This window comes from Cucurbita moschata, unplaced genomic scaffold (genome assembly GCF_002738365.1).
Source record: "Cucurbita moschata cultivar Rifu unplaced genomic scaffold, Cmos_1.0 Cmo_Scf00078, whole genome shotgun sequence".
NCBI lineage: Eukaryota > Viridiplantae > Streptophyta > Magnoliopsida > Cucurbitales > Cucurbitaceae > Cucurbita > Cucurbita moschata.
In genome coordinates this window covers 220,968-240,900 of record NW_019268594.1, presented here as the reverse complement: position 1 = coordinate 240,900, position 19,933 = coordinate 220,968, and the positions used below count along the sequence as shown (strand labels likewise).

Genomic DNA, 19,933 nt, shown 5'->3' with positions numbered 1-19,933 from the left:
TAGGTCGACGCTCTAGCAACTTGAGCTATTCAACTTGATTGTTGATAGGTTGGCTCCTCCGCAATGATATACACCGATGGCTTCAACCGGGCTCTGATACCACTTGTTGGATTTCAATAATTGGCCGGGAAATCCTTTCTTTTCGGTGAGAGGAAATTGTCGACAACAGGTTGTTGGAAGAAAAATAAAATGTGTAAAATAAGAAAGAGAGAGAATGATGAAATTTTGACTGCGCCTTTAATTCAGGTTGTGAAAATATTGTGAACAGATTTCCTATTTAAATATAACCTATCCTAAAATGGCTGTAGAGTGGCCAACTGAATCTGTGCCACTCCCTCCTAAATTGCCATCTAAAACTTAGTTAATCCATTCGACGTGTTTGTCACATGGTCAAACGGAGAATGAATGTAATCGTATGAATCTAAATAAGGAAAAATCAGGTTTTATCTAACAATACATGCCCAAATTGAGGAACCCCACGAAGATTACAAACAAAAAAATAAGCCTAAGAGTACAAAGAAATTAAGTTTAGAGGAATTTGTTAATTCATAGGTTATTTCAAGCACCTTCTACATGTAGGAATGATTTTTGTTAATGGACTACATATTCTGCAAGTTGCAAGTATCAAGTAGTAGGAAGAAGTTTATGTGTGTATTGATGTGCTGCATAAAAATTCCTTGAGCAAAATACGGTATAACTAAATTTTTGCGGCCTTGTTTTTTTGTTTTTCCCTTGATATATTAGGTCTCATTTTCTCCTTCCTTTTGTATAACTTATTAAATAAATGATGGGCAAGATCACTCACTTTCACACTACAGCAACAAGAACTTGTGTGGCCCTGTTGTTACTGTTACTATTGTTTTGCATTTAGGGCTTCCAACAACACATTCTTCTTCTTATTATTTGATTTTGAGGATTTTTTCAACTGAGATCTTAGATAAATTATAAGATCAGTTAGAAGAAGTTGTTCCTAATTAGAAGACCAGTTAGACCGATTTCGACTTTTGTTTGCTAACTTGGAGTGACTAGGAGAAAGAATATTTGTAGACCCTTTAAATACTAATTTTCTTTTTTCTCAAGAGAATTCATTGGTGTGTATGGTCATTTTCTTTGGTTAATAAGTTTTTTTTTTTTTTTTGGCCTTACTAGTCATGATATGGTTATTTAGAACCCTTCAAAATAAACCATCCAAGGTCAAAACCACTAGTAGACTTCAGAACTCTTCAAACAAATTAAAAAAGAAAACATGGAATCAATCCATTTATTTGTAAAAAATGTGGAAACACCTTTGGGATGAGAGGGGACTAGAATGAGAAGAGTTGTGGGAAGCTTTGACATTGCACTTGTGGCTCTAATTTTAATCCCAAAAGGTCTCTCAAAGATCACATCAAGCCTTTGGACATGGTTATTCAACTTATAGGGTGGTGGTCACGAAGATGACAATCATGCTTCTGAGATTGGACATCTCATTAGCTTGTACTTGACAAATCTCTCCTCAAGGCCACAAAACATAGGTGCTAGTTATATCAGTTCAGTGCCATACTTTTTTCTCATTTTCTCTTCAATGTCAATTTTTTTTTAATGGTTCTATTTGGTTTATAATAGGAGGACAACACTTCATCAAGAAGGGCTATTTGAAAGGATTGGGTTTTGTTACAAAGTTATGGTTTTCATCCAAGGGAATAAAAAAGCATAATGCTCTTTCTTTCTTCATAAACTTTTAGTGGACAATGCCCCCTTTCAATTCTAATTGAATTCTAATTGGAAGCTGCAATGCAAGTATTTGAACTAAGGTTCTATTCTCTGTTTTTAAGAAACCTGTTTCAAGAAGAAGGGAAAAAATGAAACGTGCTTACATATATAAGATGAACAATAATGTTCTATTCTCTTTTTTTTACTTTTATATGATATTTAGATTTTGTTGCTTTGGTGTTTGATAAAGGAAGAGCTTGAAATAGCGTGAAAAAGAAAGGAACAAGAAAAAACTCCAACATATGTCAAAACTTTTGTAGTATTTTGCCCATCTCTTCGAATCACTTATATATATACTTTGATAATGGTGCAGGATTCCTTGAAAGCACTAATTGGCAAGCAACAACGACCAATTTATCAATTGACATTGCCTAGAGTCGGCCACAAAGATGCAACCTAGGCTCTGATACTAAATTGATAAGGCAACCCTAATGCTCAACACAACGATCAAGCTTTTGTTGAAGCAAGGAAGCACTAATTGGCAAGCAACTGGCAAGCAACAACGAACAATTCATCAATTGACATTGCTAAAAGGGTGGAACATAGAAGACATTGATGTCGGTTCGAAAACCTTTAGGGTTGGTAGACTTGATTTTATCAAAATCAAAGATGTCACATATCGTGGATAGTGAGTTTTTGTTCTATTTATTATGTATTGGGTGGGGATGAACTGATTTGAAAATTGTGATAGTGTAACGAGTATGACAATCTTATATAGATTGAGTTGAATACTTTATTTTGTAATGTGTTAGTAGATTATTAAATTTCAATTATATCTTTGTTATAGCATAAGATTAAAAGTATAAATATAGCTTATTAAAAATTAATGACAGCATAATATTATTAACAAAAATGCTATAAAATGTTTTTATAGCATGGCATATAAGCTATATTTAGGTACTATATTATAACATTTATTATAGCTCTACAAAAACGCTATAAAAAATTTCAAACTTTTAATAACATGGGCTGTCACAACGTACGAAAAACGCTATAAAAGGTCTATGATTGCATTTTTTGGAAGCTATCTAATCCAATATTTGCTGTAGTGTGAGGGCTTCCTCCTCCGAGCCCTATCTTCTCAAGCTCGATTGAACCCGCGATTGTAATATTCGGTAGAAATTCTTACTACCATTTGTGCGTAAGCTTCAAATTTGATGAATGTGATACATATGTTCAATAAAAAAACGTCTTAAGAATTCTATTCTCAAACCATTTTTCTATGTTACTTTAATTGATATCATTGATGACTTTTTTTAATTTTTAAATAAATTTCGTTGGCATTTTAGGATTTTTTTTTTCCTACATATTTTAGTCTTTGATTATATTTATTAGAGATGGTACTAAAACTAAAATTCAAAAGATAAAAAACCTTTAGCGTCCAAGACCCTACCAACCAAATTTTGACAAGAAAACTTTAATTTTACGGTTTAAAGCATAAGATAAAAAGAATTTAGTCATGATCAATAATTTTTATTTTTATCTTTTTTTTTGTTTGGGAAGAATGTTCAAATTTGATTCATTCGAGTCAATTTTCTTCATTTTCAAAGGTAATTTGTGATTTTTTTCATATTTCAAAGGAGCGTCGATAGCAAGTTTGAAAAAACTTATTTCTTGTTTTAGTCTCTTACTTAAATCTACTCGAGTCTGTATCAAACTAAAAAAATTGGAAAGGAACAAAACATTTAGTTTTGTATATCAAACCTTAAAATCCAAACCCCAACAAGAAAACCTAATTTTACCATTTAAAGCATAAGGTAAACAAACTAAGGTAAGGTAAGATCAATATGACTTTATAAATATTTTTCATTTTTCATTTTGTTGGGAGAATGTTAAAATTTGATGGATTTGACGTATATGTTCGATAAAAAACACATTTATGAACGTATGTGATTTGTTATTACACATATTTTATGTCACCATTGTCTTTTCTTATGTTTTCTTAAATATACTCATTATGATGTCATTGTGTTATGGTTGTGTTCTTACCCTATGAATCCCTTTGTACTTGTGAGGACATGCTTTTGAATGACATTAATGTGTGCATTTGTCAACTAAGAATGAGATCTTTGTTACTATTCAAAACAATTGGTTCACTCTTTTGATTTTTTTTTTTTTTTCTTCTTCTTCTACCATTTTGAATTTGGGTAGATGGACTCCAACGAGAACTCTTTCTACAAGGAAATAGAGAAAGTTGACTACAACTAACGGTGTTTTGTAGGTTGAGTTAGATAGAGTTATAGTCTTTAAATCCAATCTAATTGTTCAAGTTTTTCAACTAAAACAATTCTTACTAAATACTTAACCAAATCTAATTCAACCATAATTTTTTTTTTCCTTACTAAATACTTAACCAAATCTAATTCAACCATAATTTTTTTTTTATTTAAGTTAGTTCAAAATTTTGTTTTTAATAAAAGTAAATGTTAGTTATAAAACACTATTTACTTATTTTTAAATATTTAAATAAAATTTGTCACTCAATACTAATCTATATTTAAAAAAAAATGTTTTAAATAGTTAAAAATCATTTTTAAGAGTGGTTGGAGAATAAATAATAATAAAATAATAAAAATGAAATAAGTATATGGGCATATAATTGTATGGTAGCCTACTTAACCTAAATTTTAAAACTGGACCTCAATATATAATTTTTTATTTATTTATTTGAACTCAACTTAACCTAAATAAGTATATAATCTAGTATTGATTATGTAACATCTTACCATCAATTAGAAATTAAAAAGTCAATTCTTTTTAAGTTAAAATTTGAAAATTTATTAAGATCTTTAGAAATTAAATTTCAAGATGATGCGATAGAAAATCATTTTTAAAAAAATCCCAAAAACTTAAAAGGAAAAAATATAAAAGAAAATAGTGAAAAAATTGAAAAATCTGTCGAAGTCCAAGAGTGAATCTGTCATCTTGACCATCTAATTAGGGGTCTAAATGAGCCTTGGTTAATGATAAAGTTTTCTTAAAGTTTGAGAGTTTTCTTAGCGTGAGAAAGATTCGGTTTACTGGTTGGATTACAAACAATTGTTCATTAGAGGATCAGTGGGACAAGGAACAGAAAGTAACTTCATGGGTAAAACAATAAATTAACCTAGCTCTAGTTACGAACAACCTGTGAAGGATCGACTTACTAATCATGGTTATATCAAATGGACAAAAATATATCTATAGTGAGGGGGAGTGCAAATCCAAATTGCTTCCGCATGTGTCATGACAACACCATGAAAAGTATTGTGATGGAACCAACAAACACAAGAAGCCATGTAGGAAAGGAAAAATGATCCAAGAGAGAAATACCCTGAGTTGAGTTGATGTAGGAGTTTTGACACTTTCAGGAAGAAAGTTCATTTTTGGAATATATAATGTAACAACTCAAAAAAAAAAAAATTGACGCCATTCAAAATCGCATGTTTTCAACCAGAAATCTCATGTTTTCAACCACCCATGACACCTACAAAGAGGTGCACGCAGAAAATTAATCCCACACTTATCTTTCGATAACGTGAAACGTAGAGGACAAGAACGAACAACGAGTGATTTCAGTGCCTCGGAGTGCAACGTCAGTGACATTTTGATTCGGTTTTAACACTCAATGGAGGATGAGAAACGCAGTGAGAGAAACGGTCAATGACTCCAAGCATTCCAGTGGTAAGCTTCGTTGTGTTTTATGACTATTTTACTGCTTAAAACGTCGTTGGCGATGGTGTGAGTTATGGAGAAACTATAACGTCGGAAAAACTAGCATTTGCAAGTGCAAAAGGTTATTTCAATGTCATGGGTGTGAAGGAGAAGCAAACAAATACCCAAAGTAGTCGGGATCTAGATCGAGGAATGATGGAGGAGAAGTATCAGAAGCCTTGGGGAAGAGAGAGATCAAATCAAATTTTTTTCGTGAGTTAGGCAATGAAGACAAGGCTTTCAGGTTGGACTCGAATCGAAACATACTGTAACGACCCAATTTTTGAGGACCTCAAGCCATGGACGGTTTCTTACTAACTTGGAAATAAGTAAAAAATGCGTAAAATTTAAAACTATTGAACGTACATGCACTCGAAGGAAGGGTTAAAAATCACGTATTTGTTTAGATTGCTTTTTCGGTTAGTGTCTAATTAAATCTACTAGGAGTTAGATTTAGTTTTGATTTGATTTACTTTTGATTTGAATAGATTTGATTATTATTATTATTTTATTTTATTTTTTATTTTATTTTTTTTATTTTTATTTTTTTTTTTCTGCAGATTGTTAGGTAGATTTTCTAAATATCTTTTTGTATTCTCCGGAGCATTCTGGCTCTTCATAATTTAAAATCTTCTCATCAACTATTTAATCACTCATTCTTTCCCTAACAATTGGTATTTGAGCTATGTTCTTAAGGGATTTGTGAGATCAAAATGGGAGGAGAATCTAGTTTTTCAACTGTTGCACCACCAGTCTTCGATGGAGACAATTATCAAATATGGGTAGTTCGTATGGAGACTTATTTGGAGGCTTTGGATCTTTGGGAAGCAATAGAAGAGGATTACGAGGTCCCTCCGCTTCCAACAAATCCTACTGTAGTACAAATCAAATTACAGAAAGAAAAGAAGACAAGGAAATCAAAGGCAAAAGCTTGCCTATTTGCCGTTGTATCTCAAATGATCTTCCGTCAAAACAGCAAAGGAAATCTGGGATTATCTCAAGACTGAATATGAAGGAGATGAGAGGATTCGTGGAATGAAAGTCCTGAATTTGATTAGGGATTTCGAGTTGCAAAAGATGAAGGAGTCTAAATCGGTGAAAGAGTACTTTGACAGACTTCTCAGCATTGCTAACAAGGTGAGATTGCTTGGTTCTATATTAAATGATTCCAAGATCGTTGAAAAGCTGCTAGTCACTGTTCCAGAGAAGTTTGAAGCCACCATTACTACTCTGGAGAACACCAAAGACTTGTCAAAAATTTCTCTTACAGAGCTCTTGAATGCTTTACAAGCACAAGAGCAAAGAAGGTCTATGAGGCAGGAAGGGGTGATTGAATGTGCTTTACTTGTTAAGCATCAAGACAGCAGCAGGTATAAAAACAACAAAAATTTCAAAAATCAATTGACGTATGGAGATTCATTTGCCAATTATCAGAAGACAAAAGGAGGAGGTTTCAAAAAATCCTATCCACCTTGCCGCCATTGTGAGAAGAAAGGTCATCCACCATACAAGTGTTGGAGAAGACCTGACACCAAATGCTCCAAATGCAATCAACTTGGACATGAAGTTTTGATCTACAAAGTCAAAGGACAGGTGAAAGAAGTAGATGCACAGATAGTTGATCAAGAAGAAGAAGATCAATTGTTTTTGGTCACTTCTTCCTCAAGCAAATAATCCAGCGAGAGCTGGTTGATTGACAGTGGGTGCACAAATCATATGACATATGACAAGGAGTTTTTTGAAGAATTAAGAGGCACTAAACTCAAGAGAATGAGGATTGGCAATAGTGAACACTTGAAAGTCAAGGGAAAAGGCACAGTAGCTATAACAAGCTATGAAGGTACAAAATTTATTCCAGATGTTTTATTTGTACCTAAAATTGATCAAAATCTCTTAAAATTTTGTACCTAAAATTGATCAAAATCTCTTAAGCGTTGGTCAGTTACTTAATAAAGGTTATAAAGTGTTGTTTGAGAATAAGCGGTGCTTGATCAGAGATGCTAGTGGCAAAGACTTGTTCAATGTCAAAATGAAAGGAAAAAGCTTTGCTCTAAATCCGACGGCCTTTATATCCAGAGTTAGTGCCACTGAGATTTGGCACAAAAGACTTAGACACTTTCATCATCGAAGTTTGCTTCAGATGCAATCAAAGAAGCTGGTAGAAGAACTCACTGACATTGATGAGTGTTGGCTTTTTCGCCTTAATCTCAAATTAATTAATTAATTAATTGATGTTTTGATGATAACAAACCTACCTTCAATTATTAAACATTCTCAGTATTTTTGTCCACTGAGAATAATGATTTCAACGTCGTTTTTTGGTTCACTCAAATTAGAGATAAAACGAAGAAGTTTCAGTCAAAACAAATACCCGACGTGATGATGTGGTGGCAAAATTGACATTATGGACCAATCAAATTCAAAACAAGATACCTGACGTGATGATATGGTGACAAAATTGATGATGTGGTGACAAAATTGACATCATGGACCAGCGGTAAAATTGACATCATAGACCAATCGAAATATGACATCTATAAATTTGGTAGAGTAACAAATGGGGGAGTTTTCAATTACATTTATAAAAGTTTTCCATTACTTTTGAAGTGGAATTTTCAATTACATTTATAAAAGTTTCCATTACTTTTAAATTATAAAATCATTTAAGCAAAGGGTGGAGTTTTCAATTTCATTTATAAAAGCTTTCATTACTTTTAAATTATAAATTCATTTCAATTACATTTATAAAAGTTTTCGATTATTTTAAATGGAAATAAATTATAAAGATTTCATTTACATTTATGAAAACTAGTTGTTCCTTTTAAATTAAAAAAAAATTATAATGATTTCATTTATGAAAACCAGTTATTACTTATAAACGGAAAGAAATTATAATGATTTCATTTAGTTTTGATAAACATAATTATTTGAATTACAAAATCATTTCAATTATAAGAATTTCATTTTGATTTATAAAACTTTTAATTATTTTTAAAATGTTATTCACCGTTTTCATTAACATTTTTTTATATTATTGCATTTAAATATGTTATATATATATATATATATATAATAAAAATGAATTTAAAATGGTTTTAATATTTATTTAAAATAATATATATATATATATATATATATATATATATATATATATATATATATTTATTTATTTAAATGAAACATGTGGTCTATAATTTTTTACGATAAATTTAAAAATAAATAAATATTATTTTTCGTGGTCCACGTTTCGGTTCACGTTTTAGTGGTCCGTATCAATTCCTATTTTTACAACTTGATCGCTATTTAAACTCATCGCCTCTTCGTATTTTTCAGAACAACACACAGAACATTTGTTTCCTCATCTAATTCTTTTTTTAAAAGTCTCCATTGTTGCTCTCTCCAAAGCTTCCAATTCTATTTTTTTTTTATCTTATTCCGGAGAGAGATGTCTATTACTTCAGAGTGTTGTGGTGGGTTTCTATAAGATTTCAGACAATTGTACCGGTTTGATCTTGAGTCGTGGAAAGGATTGAGTTTGCTCTTGAACTCGTAAAAAGAGCGGTGTACTGGTTTGATCCTGAGCTGTGGAAAGGATTGAGTTTGCTCTTGCACTCGTAAAAGGAGCAGTGTAGCGGTTGGACTTTGATCCGAGGAAAGAGTTATAAAGTTTTATTCAAATTTCCAAGAGGCGCTTGGGGAGTGGAGTATCGAGTTTGATCGAACCACTATAAAACTAGGGTGTTATATTTTCTAACCCTTTTCCTATTTAAGTTCTAAATTATTGGGGAGTGGTTGATCGAACCACTCTAAAACTAGGGTGTTATATTTTCTAACCCTTTTCCTATTTAAGTTCTAAATTATTGTTAAATTTTATTGCATGGTATCAAGTTTGATTGTTATTAAAAAAAAAATTGAATAATTACATATTGTTGAAACCCTATTCACCCCTCTAGGGTTGTCATATCTATCCAACAATTGGTATCAGAGCAAGTTGCTTTTATTGATTTTTTTAAAACTTTATTTTTAGAGATTATGGCAAATCTACGTGTTAAAAACGATTTTTGTGAAGGACAATCAACTTCTAGACCTCCTTATTTTGATGGATCTAATTATACGTATTGGAAAGCTATAATGAAAATTTATTTGCAATCGATTGATTATCAATTATGGTTAAATGTTAGTAAAGGTCTTATATTCCCATAAAAACTGTTAATAATATTGTGGAGCTTAAAATGGAGATGAATTTGATGAGCATGATATGAAACAATGTTCTTTTAATGCTAGTGGTATAAACTGTCTCTATTGTGCCCTAAGTAATGATGAATTTAATAGAGTATCTATGTGTTCTTCAGCATATGAAATTTGAAAAACTCTTGAAGTAACTCATAAGGGAACAAATCAAGTTAAAGAAACAAAGATCGGTATATTAGTTCATAATTATGAACTATTTAAAATAGATGCAAATGAATCTATAGGTGATATGTTTACTAGATTTACGAATATTCTAAATGCTTGGAAAAGTATATTCTACTTCTGAAAATGTGGAAAATTCTTAGGTTTCTACCTAAATGTTGGGAAGCAAAAGTGACGGCAATTCAAGAAGCAAAGGATCTCACAAAGCTTCCTTTGGATGAACTTGTTGGTTCTCTCATGACGCATGAAATTACCATGAAGGAGCGTATGGAAGAGGAGGAGAGCGCATAGAAGAGGAATCCAAAAAGAAGAAAAGTATAGCCCTAAAGTCCATCACATTGGAAGTTGACTCCGACGATGAGGAAGCCCTTGATGAAGATGATGTTGCCTACTTCACACGTAAGTATAAAAAATTCATCGAAAGAAAGAAACAATTTAGAAAACATTTCACGAACCAAAAAGGTGAGAAGAGCAAACATGATGAGATAATATGTTATGAAGGTAAAAAGTCGGGTCATATAAGACCAGATTGTCCTCTCCTCAAATTATCTAAGAAATCTAGGAAGAAAGCAATGAAGGCTACTTGGGATGATAGTAATGAAAGTGCAAGTGATAAAGAAGTCGCAAATTTTTGTTTCATGGCTCATAGTGACAAAGATGATGAAGAAAATGAGGTAATTCTTGACTCTCCTTCTTATGATGAATTATTTAAAGTTTTTGAGAAGATGCAACTTGATTTAGAAAAACTTGGTTCAAAGTATGTTATACTTCAAAAGAAATATAAGGCTTCAATTATTGAAAATAAGTCGTTATTAAATAAAATTTCTTGCTTAAGGCGATAAAAGAGGATTAGGCTATATTGATGAATGTTCTACTCTTTCAAGTTTTAAAACAATATTTGTTAAACCATCCCCCATTATGCCTAAGCCTAACACATGCAAATTTGTATATGAGTATGATAGATCTAGATTTGTGCCTATATGTCATTATTGTGGTGTTGAAAGTCATATTAGACCTAATTGCTTTAAATTGAAAAATTCTCAAAACATTACTTCCGGGAGAAAATTTTCTACCAATATAAAATTTAACAATGTTTTAAGAAATAATTTTTCTATTGAAAATAGAATACATAAACTTAGTCCAAGAAATAAAAAACTGTATGATGTTGTTTGTTTCTCGTGTGGTAAGTTTTTTTGGTAAGCTTTTTAATATGAATGCAAGCATGATTCCTAAATTTGTGAAAACTAACTTGTTAGGACCCAAACAAGTATGGGTACCAAAAGGTCGATTTTGAATATCTTTATTTATAGGTTTATTTGAAAGCCTCCATAAAAAACAAGTGGTATTTGGATAGTGGTTGCTCAAGACACATGACGGGAAACCAATCCAAGTTTGTGAATTTTTTCAAGAAGGATGACGGCTTAGTAACTTTTGGCGACAATAAGAAAGGTAAAATAATTGGTAAGGGTACTATAGGTTGTTGGATCGGTATGGCAACCCTAGAGGGGGGGGGGGGAATAGGGTTTTAACGATAAAAGTGTTTAAACGTGATTAATTTTTCTAATGATGAAACTTTTTACAAATAAGTAGAAGGTGATAATTACTAGATCAAAATAATTCAAGTCAAAACAATAATCTAGTAGAACATGCAATAAATCACAATAATAATTTTGAAATTAAATAGGAAAGAGTTAGAGAAAATGACACCGTAGTTTTATAGTGGTTCGGTCAAACTCGACCTACTTCACTCCCCAAGCGCCTCTTGGGAATTTGAATAAAAAACTTTCTCGACTCTTTCCACGGATCAGAGTCAAACCGCTACACCGCTCGTTTTACGAGTTCAAGAGCAAACTCAATCCTTTCCACGGCGCAGGATCAAACCGATACAAATATTTGAGTTTGATAGTAACACACCACAACTCTCTCAAAGAGTAGATTTACAATTTGGAACACTCACAACTATTTCCTCACAATACAATAATAATCCCTCTCAAGAATAAGATGAAGTGAAATAAACTTGTAAGCTTGGAGAGAGCAACAAACAATGGAGACTTTGAACAAATGAGGATTGGAGAATATAGGTAAGTTGTGTGTCTTAAAATGTGGGGGAAGATGAGTTTATATAGAGGAGAAAAGTGGCAAAATGTAGGAATTAATATTGACCATTGGATTGTGTTAGGAATAATGGAAGGTGGAGATGAAAAGTAAATAAATAAGAAAATTTTCCAAATTCATTTATTTGAAATTTTTAATATAATAATAATATAATATAATAATAATAAAAAGTTATGTAAGTAACGGTCAAATAAAAATTCAAAATTTATTATAAATATAATAATATAATAATAATAAAAATTATGTGAGTAACTACCAAAATTTTAAAATATAATAATATGATAATATAATATAGTAATAATAAAAATCGATGTGAGTAACGGTTAGATTCAAATTTATATTTTGTAAAAATAATTTTATTTAGAAATATAATAATAAGAAAAAACTCCACCATTTGTTACTCTCCAACATTATAAATGTCATACTTTGATATATTTTGATTTGTCCATCATTTTGATTTTGCTGCCACATCATCACGTCGGGTATGTTGTCTCGACTCTAATTTCTTCGTTTTAGCTATGATTTGAGTAATTGAAAAGTCGTTGTAATCGTTATTCCCGACCTTATACTGTGGACCGTTCAAAAAACTGAAAATAGTTAATAATTAAAAGTAGGTTTGTTATCATCAAAACATCAATCAATTAATTGATTGAAATTAATTGAAGTGAGATCAAGGGCCAAAAAGCCAACATAGGTAATGACTCCGGTACTCTCCTCGAAAATGTACTTTTAGTTGATGGTTTAAAGCATGACTTACTTAGGATTAGTCAATTATGTGATAAAGGTTTTAGAGTTATATTTGATCAAAATAATTGCATAATTGAAAATGTTAGTGATAGAAAAGTGTTGTTTGTTGGAGATAGGGATAACAATGTGTACATTATTGATTTAAATGATTGTCTAACAAATGATAAATGTCTTTCAACTTTGCATGATAATTCTTGGTTATGGCATAGAAGATTAGGACATGTTAGTATGCATTTGATTTCAAATATCTTAAAAAAATTCATTAGTTAGAGGCCTTCCTGACTTTAAATTTGAAAAAGATAAAATCTGTGATGCTTGTCAAATGGGTAAGCAAACTAAGTCCTCTCTCAAATCTAAAAATGTGATTTCTACTACTAGACCTCTTCAACTATTACCTGTGGACTTATTTGGCCCTTCTAAAATAGCTAGCTATGGAGGGAATTACTATGTCTTTGTGACAGTAGATGATTTTTCGAGATTTACTTGGGTTTTGATGATAAAACATAAAAATGATGTTTTGAAAAAATTTGCTAGTTTTGTAAAACTAGTCCAAAATGAAAAAGGTTTTTTAATTACTAAAATTAGGAGTGACCATGGAGGGGAATTTGATAGCGTAACATTTGAAATTTTTTGTGAAGGTAATGATTTTTATCATGATTTCTCCTCTCCAAGGATTCCTCAACAAAACGATGTAGTTGAAAGAAAAAATCGTACTTTACAAGAATTTGCTAGATCAATGTTAAATGAATATGATTTACCTAAATATTTTTGGGCGGAAGCTGTTAATGCTGCATGTTATGTTTCAAATAGAGTTTTAATTAGACCTTGGTTAGATTAAATTCCTCATGAACTTTGGCATAATAAAATTTCAAATATTGGGTATTTCAAAGTTTTTGGTGGCAAATGTTTTATTTTGAACAACAAAGAAAAGCTGAAAATTTTGATTATAAGACGGATATTGGTATTTTTCTTGGTTATTCATCTATTAGTAAAGTTTATAGAGTTTTTAATTAGAGAACTTTAGTTATAGAAGAATCTATGTATGTGGTATTTGATGAATCTTGCAATGACATTTATAATGAGTCTATTTGTAGGGATGATTTAAAAAGAAATTTTGGAGATTTACCTATCAGTGACAAGGGAAAGAAAACTCTTTCAAGTAAGGAAGAACTGAGCTTAAATGAAAAGAAGGAAGAAAGTTCTTCATCAGTGCCAAAAGTATGGAGGTATGCCTCATCTCATCCCAAGGACTTGATTATTGGTGATCCCGAACAAGGTGTAAAAACTCGTTGCTCTATTAATTTATTTAATAATCATGCTTTTGTTTCTCAAATTGAACCAAAAAGTTTTAAAGATGTCGAAAATGATGAGTTTTGGATTTTAGCTCTGAAAGAGGAATTAAATCAATTGGAAAGGAATAAAGTGTGGGAATTAGTCCCTATACCCTCTAATATTTCCATTATTGGAACCAAATGGGTTTTTAGAAATAAAATTGATGAAAATAGGAATATCATTCGAAATAAAGCTAGACTTGTAGCTCAAGGTTATTGTCAGGAGGAAGGTATAGACTATGGAAAAAACTTTTGCCCCGTTCCTAGATTAGAAGCTATTAGAATGTTATTTGCATTTGCTTCTAACAAAAATTTTATATTATATCACATGGATGTAAAAAGTGCATTCTTAAATGGTTATATTATGGAGGAAGTTTATATAAAACAACCTCCTGTATTTGAAAATTTTGATTTTCCACATCATGTTTATAAGTTGAAAAAGGCTCTTTATGGCTTAAAACAAGCTCCAAGAGCTTGGTTGGAGCTTGGTACGATAGACTCAGTAATTTTCTTATTGAGAATGATTTCAAAATGGGTAAGCTCGACACTACTCTCTTTATTAAACTTAAAGAAAAAGATATGTTATTAGTGCAAATATATGTGGATGATATTATATTTGGTTTTACTAATCCTTCTTTATGGGAAGAATTTTCTAAATGTATGCATAACGAGTTTGAGATGAGTATGATGGGAGAGCTTAGTTTCTTTCTTGAACTTCAAATCAAACAACTGAAAGATAGTATCTTCCTAAATCAAGAGAAGTACATCAAGGATTTACTCACAAGGTTCAAGTTCAATGAAGGTAAGATTGCAAAAACTCCAATGAGCACATCTACCAAGCTTGATAAGGATGAAAAAGGTAAATGTGTAGATATAAAATCATATCGAGGTATGATTGGATCTTTACTTTACTTGACTGCTAGTAGACCTGATATTATGTTTAGTATATGTCTTTGTGCTAGGTTTCAATCTTGTCCTAAGGAATCTCATCTACATGCCGTTAAAAGAATATTTAAATATTTGCTTGGGACTATTAATTTAGGATTGTGGTATCCTATAAATGTTGAATTTAAATTGATAGGATATTCTGATGCGGATTTTACCGGAAGCTTACTTGATCGTAAAAGTACTAGTGAAACTTGTCAATTTCTTGGTAGTTTTTTAGTTTCTTGGTTTAGTAAAAAGCGAAATTCGGTTGCCTTATCTACTACCGAAGCGAAATATATTGCGGTTGCTAGTTGTTGTGCTCAAATTCTTTGGATGAAACAAACTCTTTGTGATTTTGGATTGAAGTTTGATAGTGTGCCTATATTTTGTGATAATACAAGTGCTATTAATTTAACCAAAAATCCTATTCATCATTCTAGAACTAAACATATTGACATTAGACATCACTTTTATTAGAGAGCATGTGCAAAATAGACATATTATTCTTGATTTTGTAAACTCTAATAATCAACTAGCCGATATTTTCACCAAGTCATTGAATGAAGAAATTTTTTGCAAAAATAGGCTTGAGCTTGGTATTATTCGTTGTGATATATCTTGAATTTGAATTTGGTATTATTGGGTGTGATACATCTTGAATTTTATATCTTAATTATAGGCATGTTCTTAGGGGAGCATGTCATTATTTTATTATTGTTTTATTGTTCTTTTTTATGATTACAGAGGGGAGAAAATTAAGAAAAATATGCTCTAAGTTTGTTATTTTATAATTAATGAATCACTTCGTTATTATTTTATAATTAATGAGTTACTTCGTTGTTGTGATGTTTCATAATTCATTGAAGCATTAATATAGGGGGAGAATATGGATGTGAGTGAATTTTAAAGTTCTGATGATATATTAGAATGCCTATGATGATGCATCGATATTGGTATCAATATTATTATTTGGACATGTGCATTATTTTAAGTTTTATGGTTTTCATACTATTTTTCTCAGTTTGTCATCATAAAAAAGGGGGAGATGGTTGGCTTTTTCGCCTTAATCTCAAATTAATTAATTAATTGATGTTTTGATGATAACAAACCTACCTTCAATTATTAACTATTCTCAGTATTTTTGTCCACAGTGTAAGGTTGGGAATAACGATTTCAACGTCTTTTTTTTGTTCACTCAAATTAGAGATAAACCGAAGAAGTTCCAGTCAAAACAAATACCCGATGTGATGATGTGGTGGCAAAATTGACATCATGGACAAATCAAATTCAAAACAAGATACCTGACGTGATGATATAGTGACAAAATTGACATCATGGACCAGCGGTAAAATTGATATCATAGACCAATCGAAGTATGACATTTATAAATTTGGTAGAGTAACAAATGGCGGAGTTTTCAATTACATTTATAAAAGTTTCCATTACTTTTAAATTATAAAATCATTTCAATTACATTTATAAAAGTTTTTAGTTACTTTTAAATGGAAAGAAATTATTTATGAAATCTAGTTGTTACTTTTAAATGAAAAAAAAAATTATAATAATTTTATTTATGAAAACGAGTTATTACTTATAAATGGAAAGAAATTAAGAAATTATAATGATTTTATTTAGTTTTCATGAACATAATTATTTAAATTACAAAATCATTTCAATTATAAAACTTTACTTTTAATTATTTTAAAAATGTTATTCACCGTTTTCAATTAACATATTTTTTATATTATTGCATTTAAATATGTTTTATATATATTTATATATATATATATATATATAGATATATATAATAAAAATGAATTTAAAATGTTTTTAATATTTATTTAAACTAATATATATATATATATAATAAAAATGAATTTAAAATGTTTTTAATATTTATATAAAATAATATATATATATATATATATATATATATATATATATTTAAATGAAATATGTGGTCTATAATTTTCCACAATAAATTTAAAAATAAATAAATATTATTTTTCGTGGTCCACGTTTTATTTGTCTGTATCATTTCCTATTTTTACAACTTGATTGCAATTTAACTCATCACCTATTAGTATTTTTTAGAACACAACACACATAACATTTGTATTCTCTATCTAATTTTTTTTTAAAAAGCCTCCATTGTTGCTCTCTCTAAAGCTTCCAATTCTATTTTTTTTATCTTATTTCGGAGAGAGATGTCTATTACTTCAGAGTGTTGTGGTGTGTTTCTATAAGATTTCAGACAATTGTATCTGTTTGATCCTGAGCCGTGGAAAAGATTGAGTTTTCTCTTGAACTCGTAAAAAGAGCGGTATACCGGTTTGATCCTGAGCTGTGGAAAGGATTGAGTTTGCTCTTAAACTCGTAAAAAGAGCGGTGTACCGGTTTGATCCTGAGTCGTGGAAAGGATTGAGTTTGCTCTTGCACTCGTAAAAGGAGCAGTGTAGCGGTTGGGCTCTGATCCGAGAAAAGAGTCATAAAGTTTTATTCAAATTCCCAAGAGGCGCTTGGGGAGTGGAGTAGGTCGAGTTTGACCGAACCACTATAAAACTACGGTGTTATATTTTCTAACCCATTTCCTATTTAAGTTCTAAATTATTGTTAAGTTTTATTGCATGGTATCAAGTTTGATTGTTATTAAAAAAAAAAAAAATTTGAATAATTACATATTGTTGAAACCTTATTCACCCCCTCTAGGGTTGTCATATCCATCCAACAATGAGAACATGCCTCATTGCCGTGCTTGTAATTTTGGGAAGCAACATAGGCAACCCTTTCCTAAACAGGCATGGAGAGGCTCGAAAAAGCTACAATTGGTTCATACTGATCTTTGTGGTCCTCAGCGAACACCATCATTAAATGGTAATATTTATTACACTGTTTTTATTGATGATCTAACAAGAATATATTGGATCTTCTTGCTGAAGCAAAAGTCAGAAGTTGCGGGTGTATTTCAAAAATTCAAAGTCAAAGTTGAGAATGAAAGTGCATGCTTGATTCAGACTATAAGATCAAATTATGGCAAGGAGTACACTTCAGAAACTTTTAACAGGTCTTGTGAAGAGGCTGGAATTGAACATCAATTGACAGCACCATACACTCCTCAACAGAATGATGTCAGTGAAAGGAGGAATAGATTCATAATGAAGATGACGAGATGCATGCTTCATGAGAAGGATCTTCCAAAACGTTTTTGGGGAAAAACAGCAAACACTATTATGTGCTTGCAAAATCGTATTTCAATAAAAGCTGTGAAGGACCTGACACCATTTGAAGTTTGATATGGTTACAAACCTTCTTTAAAGTTCCTTAGAGTATATTGCGTGTCTTTGCTTCACTCACATTCCACAGGTCAAGCGTGATATGCTTGACAAAAAGTCAGAAGTTGGCATCTTTGTTGGGTATAGCACTATATCCAAAGCTTACAGAGTTTTTCAACCACTTACTAGTCGTGTTATTGTGAGCCGAGATGTTCATTTTGCTGAAAATGAGCAATGGAATTGGGAAGAACTGACGAAGGTGAATCAGATTTCTAATGCACCAAATAATTTAATCTTTGGTGGCATGTTAGAAGAGTCTGAAGATGAACGACTAGAAGAGTCTGAAGATGAACGACAAGAAGCTTTGGTTGATGATGCACCTGTCAGAGGAGGAGTTTCGGTGATCGAGAAAAACAAAATTTGGGAGTTGGTTGATCGACCTCTAAACAGAAAGATAATTGGAGCAAGATGGGTGTTCAGAAAAAAGCTTAGAGTTCACAGCATCTAAACAAGGAGGTGTGTTAAAGATCACATATTTGTTTAGATTGCTATCAGTTAGTATCTAATTAAATCTCCATTAGGAGTTTGATTTAGTTTTGATTTGATTAGATTTGTTTTGATTTGATTACTGGTTTGTTACCAGATTTTCTGCCGATTGTTAGGTAGGTTTTCTAAATATCTTTTTGTATTCTCTGTATATATATATAGGGAGCATTCTTGCTCTTCATAATTTAAAATCTTCTCATCAACTATTCAATCACTCCCTCTTTCACTAACATTTAGATTAAATGCAATATCGTTCGAAAACACATCACAAACTAACGACTCACACTACGCACACACAAAAGGACATGACACTAGTAGTTCATAAATCCATAAATACAAACCAAACATGAAGGGTCCATAAGTAAAACATATTAATAAGGGACAAAAACTCAATCTAGCCCAAAACACCATAGCCCATAACTCGTGTGTGCCGCTACCTCGTCCTCTCCATCAAGACTATTTGAAAGAAAAGTTAGAGTAGCAACGATGAATATATAATATATATCTAGTAAGCAGCGTGCTGGTAGTTCATAGTTCGTTATTGAGTTTTATTAGCCTTAGTTAGTTTGTTCAGTGTCTTATTCTCATTAGGAAGGTTTCTTTCCCCAAAGTAGGCATTTCCTAGGCTACACCCTAGGTTTACTCATTCTATTTCTTTGGTTTTCGGTCCCATCTAGACCGCCAGCCCTCAAAATATTCTTAGGTTCTTTAGGTCTCCTAGTTTGTCGTTTCTACTAATCTCTAATCATTATCATATCTCAGAGTCCTCGAGGCGTGACCTCGGTACAAATCCCATAGGGTTCATGCATGTTAAGGCTCGACCAACTCTAATGTGCAACTGTAGACCCCTATCGCTTGCGATGGATTCACCAAAAGGAAGCTAACGGGAAAACTTCCTAATGGTCCCCACAGTGCACGAATCATATGTCAGAAGACATCATATGTCAGTTCTATAGTTATCTGGACTCCTAACAATCGAGTCAGGTTTACGGTGAGAGGCTAGTTAGCGAACCCCTATCGTCCCCATATAACCGCATAAATCACATGCATGAACCATAGTCATGATCAACTCATAAGGTACAGTTGTGGACCTCTGCCACTCGTGGCAGGCTCACTACAAAAAGCTAACTAGCAAAC

General features: G+C 31.5%; 1 protein-coding gene across 1 annotated transcript; it reads left to right on the top strand.

Annotated features, from left to right (window-relative positions):
* Positions 1-6,158: 6,158 nt before the first annotated feature.
* LOC111438605 lies at positions 6,159-7,119 on the top strand. Its single transcript, XM_023076474.1, has 2 exons — positions 6,159-6,320; positions 6,427-7,119. Exons 1-2 carry the CDS (start codon positions 6,159-6,161, stop codon positions 7,117-7,119), a joined length of 855 nt encoding a protein of 284 aa, XP_022932242.1.
* The last annotated feature ends 12,814 nt before the right edge of the window (positions 7,120-19,933 follow it).